The 13,268-nt window shown below is 38.5% G+C and overlaps 1 protein-coding gene across 2 annotated transcripts in view; it reads left to right on the top strand.

The window, feature by feature from the left end:
- fat3a (FAT atypical cadherin 3a) overlaps nt 1-12,361 on the top strand; it is a 687,349-nt gene extending 674,988 nt beyond the window's left edge. For both annotated transcript variants that reach the window (XM_073043347.1, XM_073043348.1), the window contains 3 exons: nt 4,761-4,823; nt 7,706-7,741; nt 9,247-12,361. In XM_073043347.1, coding sequence (XP_072899448.1) covers nt 4,761-4,823; nt 7,706-7,741; nt 9,247-9,863 — 716 coding nt within the window. In that variant the 3' untranslated portion in view covers nt 9,864-12,361. The remainder of the gene's footprint in view (nt 1-4,760; nt 4,824-7,705; nt 7,742-9,246) is intronic.
- Nucleotides 12,362-13,268: the final 907 nt, after the last annotated feature.

Raw genomic sequence — 13,268 nt, 5'->3', positions numbered from 1 at the left:
CCTCTAGCCTTTTGCATTGTTTAATTAGATCCTGGCTATTCTGTATCACAATTCCATTTACCTGCCTTAGTTCCCTAAACCTACTTAAAAGAAAAATGACGTGGTAGTGTAATGGTTAGCACAATTCATTCCAGTACAAGCGACCTGGGTTCAATTCCCACCATTACCTGTAAAGAGTTTGTACATTCTATCTGTGAATGTGTGGGTTTCCTCTGGGTGCTCTGATTTCCTCCCACAGTCCAAAGACATACCGGATGGTTGGTTAATTGGTCATTGTAAATGGTTTCATGATTAGAACAGGGTTAAATCGGGGGGGGGGGGGGGTGTTGCTGCCTGGCATAACTCAAAGGGCTTACTCTGTGCTGTATCTCAATGAAATAAAAGAAAAAAAGCGTCAGTATCATATTGTTATTTTCAATTCATCTGACTTCAATAGCTTTGAGAAACTTGTGCCTGATTTCTTCTACTCTTTATATAAAAAGTATTTCTGGTATTGCTCATGACAGGCTGAGTTCTGGCTTTAAGTAGAGCTGTTAGAATTGGGTGCCGTTAAAAGTATGCGATCAGTAGCATCAGAGATTAGCACGTTTTAAAATTTGTTGCAGAGTTAGCCAACATGTACAGGAAATTGATTTTGCATTGCCTTCCCCTGGGTTATGGACAACCACATGCTATAAAGCTTCTTGTTCCCCATCCCCTCCTTTCTTTGCCAAACACTGTCAGCCATCAGGCATTCCCATAGAGCTAACCTCCAGAACTTGACTCAAGGTATGAAAGGGGAAAGTTTGAGGTGAGGGGGGGGAGAGAGAGAAGCTAATAGCTGACATATAACATAACCAACTTCATCACAATAGTCTACCCAGCTGATAATGAGAGTCCAAGGTAATATGGGTTGCTGATAAATTTTAGAGCTGGCTTAATCCCACAGGAATTTAAGTTTTATGAAAATTTAAATATTATCACTACACATTATTAAAACCAAGGATTTTCCAATGGACTATTCAAAATTAAAGTCCAAGCATTTTCTTGTAAACAGTATTGTTGTTTAAAGGTGCAATTAAAACCTCAATCAATTGACAATTAACTTTATGGAGACTTAATTTTGTTTCTGCCCTGTTGTTCAAGTCTCGCCCCACAGAAGAATTGTTAAGACTGCCCATCCTATAAATTCCTTAATCAGTTTAATCATTTCAATATAGATCATTACTGTATAATTTATTCTTGAGGGAATACTAGCTTAATTCAATTAGTTTCAGCACCTTTTGAGGTATGTGCAGCAGCTGGAAGCCCAGAGAACATCTCTATTCTCTCAGAAAATGGGAAGGCTCCAGGTAAACCTGAAGCATAAGGTCCTAAGGCAACCACCATCCTCCCAGCTAATGTATGGTTACTGGAAAATAAAATTGAAGACCTCAGAGTCATCTTCATTACCAGAGGGACATCAGGGACTGTTGAGTAATCTGCTTCACAGAGACATGGCTCAGCCCCAGCATTTCATACACATCTCTCCAACCCAAGGGGTTTAACATCCAGTACGTGGTCCAGATGGTGGAAGCAGGTAAAAGTAAAGGCAGAAGCAATGGCATTTGCTTCATTATTAACTCATCATGATACACAAATGTCTATTCCATCTGCTAAGTGAGTTTTTTGCCATCATTCTGGGGGGTTGCAATATACATTCCACCCCTGGAAGAAGTCAAGCTTGTACTCGAGGAGCTGGCCACTGTGATCAGCAGTCAGGACAGGCACCCCGATGCCTCCCAATCATTGCAGGTGACTTCAACCATGCCAGCTTAAAGAAGTCGCTGATAAACTACCTCTAATGTGTCATCTGTGGAACCACTTGTTCACTGTTACACCACCATAAGGAATGCTTCATGCTTCAAGAAGCTGAACCCTCACAAGGCATCAGGCCCCAATGATGTACCTGGTGGGGTATTGAAAACCTGTGCTGACCAACTGGTTGGAGTGTTCAAGGACATATCCACCCTCTCACTGCTACAGTCTAGGGTTCTCACCTGATTCAAAAGGGCAGTATTCATACTATTGCCCAAGAAGAGCAGTGCAAGCTGCCTTAGCAACTGCCGGCCAGTAGCACTCACAGCTGCCATAATAAAGTGTTTTGAGAGATTATGCCAAGAATGAATTCCTGCCTGAGCGAGGACCTGATCTGCTGCAATTCACCTACCGCCACACCACGTCTACAGCGGATCCAATCTCACTGGGTCTTCATTCTGCTTGAGAGCACTTAGACAACAGCAAAACATACATCATCTGCTGATTATAAATTGCAATTTGCCGGTCAGTACCTTTAGCCCCTCAATATTAATCATTAGGTTTCTAAATTTATGTTTCTGTACCTCTCTCTGACTTCCTCATCAGGAGACCACAGTCAATGCAGATTGGAAATAGCATCTTCTCTTTGCTGTCATTCAACACAGGTGTATATCAAAGATGCGTGCTTAGCCCACTGCTCTACTCTCTCTGCACTCACGACTGTGTGGCTAGGCACAGCTCAAACACTATCTTTAAATTTGTCGATGACACCACTGTCGTTGGCACAATCTCAGATAGCGACAAGGAGCCATACAGGAGTTATATAGATCGGCTGATTAATGGTGTCACAACAACAACCTTGGACAATATAAGCAAGATCAAGGAAGTGATTGTAGACTTAAAGAAGAAAGTGGGAAAACACACACCAGTCCTGGTTGAGGGGTCAGTAGTGGAAAGGGTGAGCAACTTTAGATTCCTGGGTGTCAATGTATCAGAAGATTGTACTTGGGCCGAACACATTGATGCAAACAGGAAGAAAGCTCACTAGTGGATCTATTTCATTAGGAGCCTAAGGAGATTTGGTATGTAAGTTTCTATAGATGGACATTGAAGAGGATTCTGAATGCTTTCTCTGGCGGACCAAGCGTAGGTGTTCAGCAAAACACTCTCCCAGTCTGCGTCGGGTCTCACCAATATATAAAAGGCCACACTGGGACCACCGGACGCAGTATACCACACCAGCCGACTCACAGGTGACGTGTTGCCTCACCTGGAAGGACTGTCTGGGGTCCTGAATGGTGGTGAGGGAGGAAGTGTAAGGGCAGGTGTAGTACTTGTTCCGCTTGCAAGGACAAGTGCCAGGAGGGAGATCAGTGGGAAGGGATGGGGGGGATAAGCAGGAAAAGCAGAATCTCCCAGTGGCCACACATTTAATCCTATTCTAATATGTCTATCCATGGCCTCCTCTACTGTCAAGATGAAACCACACTCAGGTTGGAGGAACAACACCTTATACTGGCTGGGTAGCCTCCAACCTGATGGCATGAACATTGACTTCTCTAACTTCCGTTAATGCCTCTCCTAACCCCATCCCTGATATATTTAGTTTTTTTTCCCTCCGCTTTTTTTTCTTTCTCTCTCTCTGCCCATCACTCTGACTGTTCTCTATCTCCCTCTGGTGCTCCCCTCCCCCTTTCTTTCTCCCTAGGCCTCCCATCCCATGATCCTTTCCCTTCTCTAGCTCTGTATCCCTTTTGCCAATCACCTTTCTGGCTCTCAGCTTCACCCCACCCCCTCCGGTCTTCTATCATTTCGCAGTTTCCCCTCCCCCTCCTACTTTCAAATCTCTTACTATCTTTCCTTTCAGTTAGTCCTGAAGAAGGGTCTCTGCCCGAAACGTCGACAGTGCTTCTTCCTATAGATGCTGCCTGGCCTGCTGCGTTCCACCAGCATTTTGTGTGTGTTGCTCGAATTTCCAGCATCTGCAGATTTCCTCTTGTTTGCATCAGATTTAAAACTGTTTCACGACTTGATAGAATGTGTCACCAGCAGCAGATAAACTGGCAATGGGAGCAGTTGTGAAGAAATTAGAAATGGGAGATAATAGAAGCCGGTAGCTGCATTGAAGAGATTTTTTAAAGATAATGGAATAGGGAATTACCCAGGCTTTTTAGTTTGGTGAATGGTCAAATGCTGGCCTGGTGCGGTCACTCTTATGTGGCCATCAGAATTCAGCTGTCTGGTTGTCAGACCAAAACTGGGATAAGAAGTGGAACTGAATACTATTGGCAAAACCCAAACTGGGTCGTAATCATGGAGGAATGATCTGCTGGTCTGGCACTATAGTAGTGTCATGTGTGCCAGATTAATGGAGTTTTATTGTTGCTGTAGTTGGGAGCAGTGGGGTGGGGGGGGGGTGTTACAGATCTGTTTCTTTCCTATTTCTCGCTCCAATTCTTCTTAATCTTCTAAGCCGGTATCAATCCTCACCACAACGTGTATCTCATCTTTAATCATCAGGGGATAATTATTGTTGTAAACGTGCCTCTCTGATCATCCACAATGGCTTTCTGATTGATCTCACTGCACCAGGTGTACAAGTCTTCGTGCTAACGGACAACTGTGCTAGCTTTTTCTAAAGTGTACTTTGTGAGCTTAATGTTGGAACTTACTATATGCCTAGGGATTAGGTATTAGATCCAATTACAACACAGTGTATGATAAAAGTTGTGCAAAGTCATAGAATTTCTGGACCATTCTGTCTCTATTTTACTGTGAGTTTAATTGAAATATTCTGAAGGAAATGACTGCACTGTATAAGGTTGATTCAAATGTTCACCTGCAATATAATTGCCTTTGCCTTTTGGGTATTTGACATTTCATATCAATTAAATGAGAAATCAATCTAAAACTGCTTACTAACTTTATCCTGGTTTCCATTGCTCCTTTTCTAATCTTGCCCTTCTCTTACCCTACCCTAAAAGCTTCAGTAGTGACTGTTATACGCCTGGTTAATGATGATGCGGTTGACACAATTGAGAATGAAGGTATTTAATTTGCTCTCATCTCTCTTTTCTTATGCAGAAATAATGTTTGCCATAGTAGAGACAAGCAGAATACCTCACATTTTTTTAAAAAATCCATTTTGATACTTTGTTTAAGCAATGCTTTAAAATTGTGAAATATATCTGACTTCAATAGAAGTATTAACATCAATATGTCATAATTAACTGAGCCATTTTAATTGTATTGATTTTTCTAAAGAACGAAGGAAGAACAGGATTAGGGATTTATTCACTGCATGATCATGAACCTGAAGTTGCATGCTGGAATGTTAGCCTTTTGTATTCAATCCCATTCGTTAAATCCACTTTCAGGCTTGTACACAACATCCTTCTCCCCGTCCATTGAGGTTGATCTTCTGTCAAATCCAGATTTAAGGTTCACCTTACATTTCCTGAATCCCTAAAGATAGCTTCATCCCTTAATACCACTCCGCTTAGTTTCTGTCCCAGATCACATACTCCGTTGATAGTGTTGATACCAAAAGAGGGCAGCTATTTTCAGTTCTGAAGAAGGGTCCTGGCCTGCAACGTCGTCTGTTTATTCATTCCCATAGATGCTGCCTGACCTGCTGAGTTCCTCCAGCATTTTGTCTGTTTTGCTGTAGTTATTTTCAGCGTCTTGGCCAATAATAATAAGAACTGAATCAACATAAAAAGATTATCTAGTTATCTCACTACGTGCAAATTGGTTGTTAAGTTTCCTATGTTACACCCATACTTCAAAAAGTACTTTTAGGGTGTAGATCACTTTGGCATGACCAGAGGTAATTAAGGAAATAAAGAAAGTAACGGAGAGATACAGAAACATGCTCTGAGTCTGCACTGACCATCACTCAATCCTACCCAAGGTAGGATTTGCACTAATCCTACCCAAGTCCATTTTGTCTCCCCTTCTATGTAAAGGAAGATCTTTCTTTCTTTCTATATTTGATTATCGGATTACACTCAACATGTTTTTCACCTACCAGCCATGTGAACTTGAGCTCAATTGAAATATTGCTGCTAAGTTCCAGTGATCATTACCACCATGTTTACTAATCTGCCGAGGTTCCAGTATGGCCAGGGGTCAGTATTAAAATTCAAATTCTTATTTCCATGTCCCTCCATGGAATAGGTCGTCCACATCTCTAAAAGCTTCTCCAATCCTACAAACATTTTTTTTTCCTTTGCACTCCTCCAAATCTGGCTCTGTATAGAAACTCAAGTTTTCTTCACTTCATTATTAGCAGCAGTCTCTAGTGCCCTACACTTTTAATTTCAATCCTAAATCTTTCCACTTTCCTACCTCTCCACCTCTTCCTATCCTTTAAAGATGCTCTTTAAAATTATCATATAGAGCATTTCTTTTTTATTTGAGCTGTTGCAGATTTGTGTTTTTCAATTCTGCTGAAATGTATTTTGGGATGATTTGCAATATTATTAGTGCGGTAAAATATTGTATTTGATGTTTTTATGGGAGACGTTTTTCTGCCATTCTCTGGTGCTTCAGCACATTTATTAATGCCTGCTAACATACAATAAAACACAAACATTTCATGTTGATGTACTGACATCGTTAAATATTTTTAGGACATCAGATGACATAAAAGGAACCCTTCACCCTACTTTGCCTGACTTGGCACTTTTCAACAGCTTTCCTATTAACGGCACTCCCATAGTCATTTTAATTACTGCTATAGTAGCATTCAATATTCAATAACATTTTATTCATTTAGAAAAACAGCACAGAATAGGTCCTTCCAGCCCTTTGAACCGCACCGCCCAGCAGCCCCCGATTAATCCTAGCCTAATCACAGGACAATTTACAATGACCAATTAACCTACTAACTGGTATGCCTTTGGACTGTGGAACGAAACTTGAGGACCTGGAAAAAACCCAGGGGAATGTCGTGAGATGCAAAGTAATTCTTTACTAATTCAATCTTAGTGATCATTAACATTGCCTTAAAGTGGCTAAATGAATTTCAGGCAACTTAACTGCACTGATATATAGAAGTATTTGATTTAAACAATTGATCATTATGAGTAATATACTTGGAGTGTTCTTCCAGAATGTTTGGCACCTAGAGTGAACAGATCAATGTAAGTCTTGCTTCACTGAAGTGTTTTTAATATGGACATTTTTTTAGCATTTTGTGAATACTGAAATTCTTAAGCAGATCTTTTCATTAATAAGAAAATATGCTATTCCACCCCACTTAAAGACATACAGCAAAAGAATCTGATTCTGCTATACAATAAATTTTGATGGAACTAACAAAATACAGTTTCTATTTTAACCTTGCGGAAGATGCAGCATAAATAAATTAGATGTTTCAAATGAGAAATAAAGTAAAATATGCATGCATCAGTGGCAACAATGAATTATTAGTCCCAGTTTCCCTGGATGTTCTATTTGCATAACTGACGTTTTATGGATATCTTCGTGTCGTATTATATTAATGTAAGACCTGTCAGTTGGCCTAAATCCGATTAATTGGAATATTGGGTTCTGGACATGTACAATTTATTATTACATCATTTGTTGAGGTTGATCTATTAAAGGGTGTCAATTAACAACTTATTAATACAAAGTACAAATCTATGATTTATGTTCATGATTCATATTGTAGTAGAATTAGATTGAAGATTATAAATTCTCATCTGCTCTGTAATAGATCTGTTATTTAAACTTTTAAAGAATTCTTACATAAAGATAGCAAAACAAATAGGAACACCACGCTCCTTGCATTTGGGCTAAGTACATGAATAATGGTTTACTGTGCTGTCTTTTATAGCTATTGCAGTGTCTACTGGCTGTATTATGATGATGAATTGAGTGTTATTTTTAACCACTCACTTATTTTTCACTTTCCACCTAACAGTGTCCCTTATGGAGGAGGGGCAGAACTACAACAGAGGTGACTCCCAGATATTTGCATTCTGGTTGTTAATGCACCCCATTTCTTCTGTGTTAAATAACATTTGCCTTGTTTTATGCATGCTCACAGCATAAACTGTGAGGCGTGTCATTGTGCCTCACAGAGCAAGAATACAAAATTATCTGCAAGGGCATGGATTTGCATTTGAATACCGTACTGGTTTTGTTGACCTTTGGGCTGAACTCCTTTCATTGGAATAATGTATTTCAACCTTTTAGTTAATTTAAATCAGTCTGCAGCTATTTAAACAGGAGAGTGATGTCTTTAATACTAAGCTGAAGAAACTTCTTAAAAATTATGGATTTAAGCATCAGTTATCACTACTCTCATTAGAAGTGTGTAACTGAATTGATAAAATGAAATGCATGATTCAACAGTAAACTAGTTCAGCTATATTTTATCAGTATTCAGCTTTAGCAGTAAGAAGTGGCTGATTTGAATATGCATGCTGATTTTGGTTGGCCTTTGCATGAGCTTGACTGAAATCACAGTGTTGTAAGTGTCTTTATCCTGTATATGGAAGCACAAATACTATACATACTGTAGAAATATTTTTCTGGTAATAGCCTGCTCAGAAGGATGATAAAGAAGTAACAATACAATGTCTTCTATATTTGACAGACAATAAATTATATTTGATCATTTATTTGTACATTTCGCAAAACATATTTCCCGTACGATTTACACAGTGGTTGTGATGCATATATTAGCTGACCAAGTTTCAACAGAGAGACATAGACATTTTCATTGTGAGAAACTGCAATGTGAAAGTATCCTTTTGATCATCAGATATCCAAGAATGCTGTGAATGGATCATAACACATCAGAAAATTCCTTGGGATAACCAGATCTATGAGTAAAGATATGCAAAATATACTGGAAAGCATATCGTGTTTTATTTTAAATCCAATATCATGTTCAAGTTGATTGTCCAAACCAAACAACATTCCTCTGGACTACACTGTACCCACAGTTCATATATGTACCACACACAGCAGATAAAGTAAAATATTACCACAAGTAAGTTATTAAAATATTCAAAATGCCTGTGAAGTGCACAGGACAGGTAAACAGCTCGTTATCCTAGTAATGAGACATCGGTGGTGGCAGGATATTCATTTGTCCCACAACCTGGGGGAAAGATCTATCACCAAGTCTGGCAATCCTAACTCTGATGCTTCAGATTGTGGGATGGGTGGTAGGGATCCTCAACAATGAATGCATCGAGCCCTTCCTATACAATAAACCTGATAAATGTCACCAACGGAGGGGGAGTTATATGTTTCTACTGTTATCCAACATGTTTAATCAAAGCAGTGAATCAAATTCCACCAAGCTATATATCATAATAGGAACTGAACTCAGCAAGAGCATGCATGCATGATGTTCAGACCTCTTAGAATAGCAGCAAAACGGGGTGACGTTACCAATAGCTGTCAAGCTGTTTGTAATAATGAATTTGTCTTTGTATTGTTTCAATTTAGCATATCATTGGGATACTTCAGACTGGATGCCAAGCACTCGACTACCTAATATTCAAGAAGTGCCACATTATGAAGTAGCTGATGCTGCACCTGTGCGTCATGAGAATGTGACAGCGCTGGATACAGACTACTACCTCGGTGGATATGACATAGACAATGATTACCCACCTCCTCAAGATGAGGAATTCCTGAGTCAGGACCAACTTCCTCCTCCCCTCCCAGAGGATTACCAGGATCAATATGAGATCCTTCAACCACACAATACCACATCAGCAACAAATACCTTGACCTCCAATGGCCGAAGAAGACCGCACTTCCATCCCAGCCAGTATCTTCCACCTCACCAGTTGCCAGCAGATGGCGAGACTGGTGGTGCCCAGGGTGGCAGAGACTATTGCGCATTTCGTGCGGGTTCAAACAAAGACTTGGAGAAAGTCATCATTGACAATATGACAATTCCAATGCACACAGCAACAAATGCATCATCATCAGATATGTCAACGAGTTGTGGCTTCGATGATTCTGAAATAGTGATGAGTGACTATGAAAGTGGCGATGAAGTCAATTTTAATAATCATATCTCTTTTGTAGAATCTCAGTACCAGACACAGGTATGATGACTCCTTCAAAATCTATAAGAAATTGAAACCAGTCAAGAGACACTGAGAATAAAGTGGTGCAGTGCCAGGAAGGTAAAGACCATTTCATGGAATATTTACTGTACAACCGGAAGAAATGATGGACACGAAGAGCAGAATGAGTTATTTCCTCCCAGTTGGGAACTAAGTTTCATTGTTGTATGTCCAGAGCATATTCTTTCTAAAACGGCTCAAAATAATTGTTTTTTGTTTAATAAATCAGCCAATGGTTTGGTTTTAAGGCAATTTCACATTGGAGCTAAAAGTGCAGAAGGATATTGCCATTAACAATGGAATTCTAGGTGTCATCCATATGGAAATACATTTGATAATGTAGGAGAAATGACCATCTGGTAGAATAAAATTTTAATCACTTAATTACAGATCATATTGATAATTCCAAAACGTAAGCAATGAAGTAAATAGTAATGGCACTTTCTTAAAATTATGATGAAGTAAACCATTGGGTAGTCAACTGTAGTAACCGTGTGGGCAGAAATTCAAAAGAACTGCAGTACTTGTTTACCAATCCATCGTGCACTCTTTCAGTTCCTGGAATGTATGTTTGCAGTCCTAAATTAAGCGACTGATAGTGGTAAGTTAAAGTAATGTAGAAAAACAAAGCATTTGCCAATATAAAAAGTAATATCCTACCCAAGATACCTAGCCAAAATCCAACTTGCCTCTACCCTACGTTCCAAAATGTTCTAATTGCCACAACATTTTGTACGTGTCTTTTCTATATCAAAGCACATAGAATTTAGCTTGAATTAACTTGCAAAGAAAGTGCAGTCACGGTTAAATTTTAAGACAGTCATGAACACTGGAGCAGGAGATTTTGTAACTATAAATGAGTAAGTAAAATTGCACTGCAAACTGATGTAATTTGGAATAAATGTGTTTTTTAATGATCTGGTCTAAGGACCTATTTGAAAAGCTCATGTCTTATGACCATGAGGTAGGTACAGCTTGAGGTGTGTTGGTTTGTTGAGAGGAACACAGAGGAACATCTCTAAAATTAAATGAAAGTCATTTTCAGAATTTAGTTCTTGTCAAGTCTAGCTATTATTGGACAACATTGTCACAGCTATAGCTGTATAATCTCTAGAGTATTCCTGATAAATCGACAATATACAAATTAACACTTTCAAAGGCATAGATGTGGTAAGTTTTAATGAATGTATTACAAGGGAAAATTATTTTAATCAACCTACATTCAGCAAAGCTGCTTTTTGCAATTTAATAATGGAAATTAAATCTTTTTATGGCCTGTTAAGTCAGAAAATTATTCATCATTAAGTATTGTCAATACTAAAACAGTGTTACCAGTCTGATTAAGGAGTTCTTTTAAATGCAGAGTAAAGACTCAGCATATAGATTTACCCCTGGATATTTGCACATGCAGTATTTGGATTGAAATCTGAAGTAAATCATATAATTTAAATGTCAGCCATCTCCTTGGATGCTGGAGATCATGGTGGAAGTAAGTTTGGTTTAACTCACTATTTCCTGCCGTTAAATATACCAACAAACCTGCTTTGTTACCATTCATAGCTGGAACAAAATATGAAGAAAATATATTTTTTCATGCACCTTTAGACTCCGTTCCATGTATTCACAAAGCTACAATGCCACTGAAATGTGGGTCTATTTGGACTCTAATTTGTTTATTTGTATGTAAATTATCTTACAGCAGCTGTGGATCGTTGGCACTGCATTTTAGAAAGTCACGAAATTTGATATGCCTCAAAATTTCTAAGCTTTTTGTAGTATTGTATTAAACTGTTGTCATGTTGTGTATTATTTTCTACTTGCTGTTAACAAGCTTTGTAAAGATGCAAGTTTATGTGCTTAAAACGTTTGTATAAAGTGTATATAGGTATAGATTGGGATGTTCAAATTTTGCAAGCTTTTGTAGATATTTAATGTGCTCTGAGATGCCTTGATTTTTTTGCTGATAAAAGTGAAATATCACTCCAAAGCAGAGACTGATTAGTATTGATGAACTGTTTTTAAAGAGAAAGGATTGTAAATTGATCAACAAAATCCATACTGCTCATTTTAATAACACAAATCCTACTTTTATCATTGCCGGAGCTTTTCAGTACGGTGGAATCGGAACAGGCAGCTGCGTAATTCTTTGGAAGGAATTCAGCTAATCTTTTCATGTATTTTGTGGTCACAAGAGGCAAAATGCTAAGGATTGTGTCTTGAATTGTTATTATGAATGTGCTAAGACTTTGACAAAACATGATGAATTAGTGCAAAAGGATAAGATTGTTTTGTAAGTGTCACTAAAGGAATTCAGATGCCATCAAAACTTGGATCTATTTCAATGATCAGCTGTGCTATAGGTGTTGTTGGCAGTATTAAAAACTGTAGTATTTTATGATTCATTTGTGTATTGTACAGATTGATTTTTAACTGCCGCTACATTTCTTATGTTTATGTAACAATAAAATGTTTTTAATTAGTTATTGAGTTTTCCACAAAAGTGACTCACTTCATTTGAGTTGCAAGTGTCTCTACTGAGTTTTCTATTCAATTAGGCTTTGCAAGTTTTTTTTTGTTCTGTTAAGTACTTGTAGAGAGAGTGAGTTTGGGAGCAAGCGGGTATCGTAGTTCAGGTATCGGTGAAGCCATGATATAAAAATGATTCTGTCACAGAGAAGTCGTGCACTAGGATCATACAGTCTTGCCTTGGGATGTAAACTGCAATAATGAATCTGATCCAGCATAAGCAAGCTTAGGCTCCAAGAATCCTCAAAATATCAACACACTATCTTAATATGATATCTTTCAGTACTAATGCTCTGAGGCAGAAGAGTAGATTAGGCTAGATCCAGATGAAGCTTTGCTACAAAATCTCTGCACAGATTTACTGGCATTTATTTTCACACAAGTGAGGAAGTTGGAACTCCCAGAGCAAACTAATGTGCAAGTTCTAAACCTCCGCATAGCTGTCTTTTTGACTCCTCTACACTGCAGCACAAACTGAATGCAGATCACCTGAAGTGAAACAGGTCCAGTGAGTCCTTTCGTTCTGAGTGAGGAATGGCGACACAGGATTGAAACACATTCCAGATAATTTGTATTTTTCATTGACCTGAGTAATTTAACTGTGTTTAATTGTTTTTAAAATGTATTCTATCCTGTTTATGTGTCCCAGTTTTGTTATTTTTAATTAATTATTTTATTTCATTATTTAGTTTTTGAATGTTACATAATGGTGTCAAAGCTTTTCCTCTGGGAGTCCTGGTCAGGAAATCTCAAGGTAAGAGTATGTTTTTCAGCCAGTTTATAACTGTAAAGGCAGAGATATCTACAACATAGATCCTGGAACAGTGCAGCACAGAAAGAAGTCCTTCAGCCCATGGTGTCTGC

Source organism: Hemitrygon akajei, chromosome 4 (assembly GCF_048418815.1).
Source record: "Hemitrygon akajei chromosome 4, sHemAka1.3, whole genome shotgun sequence".
In the NCBI taxonomy this organism is placed as follows: Eukaryota; Metazoa; Chordata; class Chondrichthyes; order Myliobatiformes; family Dasyatidae; genus Hemitrygon; species Hemitrygon akajei.
The sequence above is the reverse complement of the archived record's forward strand: the minus strand, read 5'-3'. Positions and strand labels throughout refer to the sequence as shown.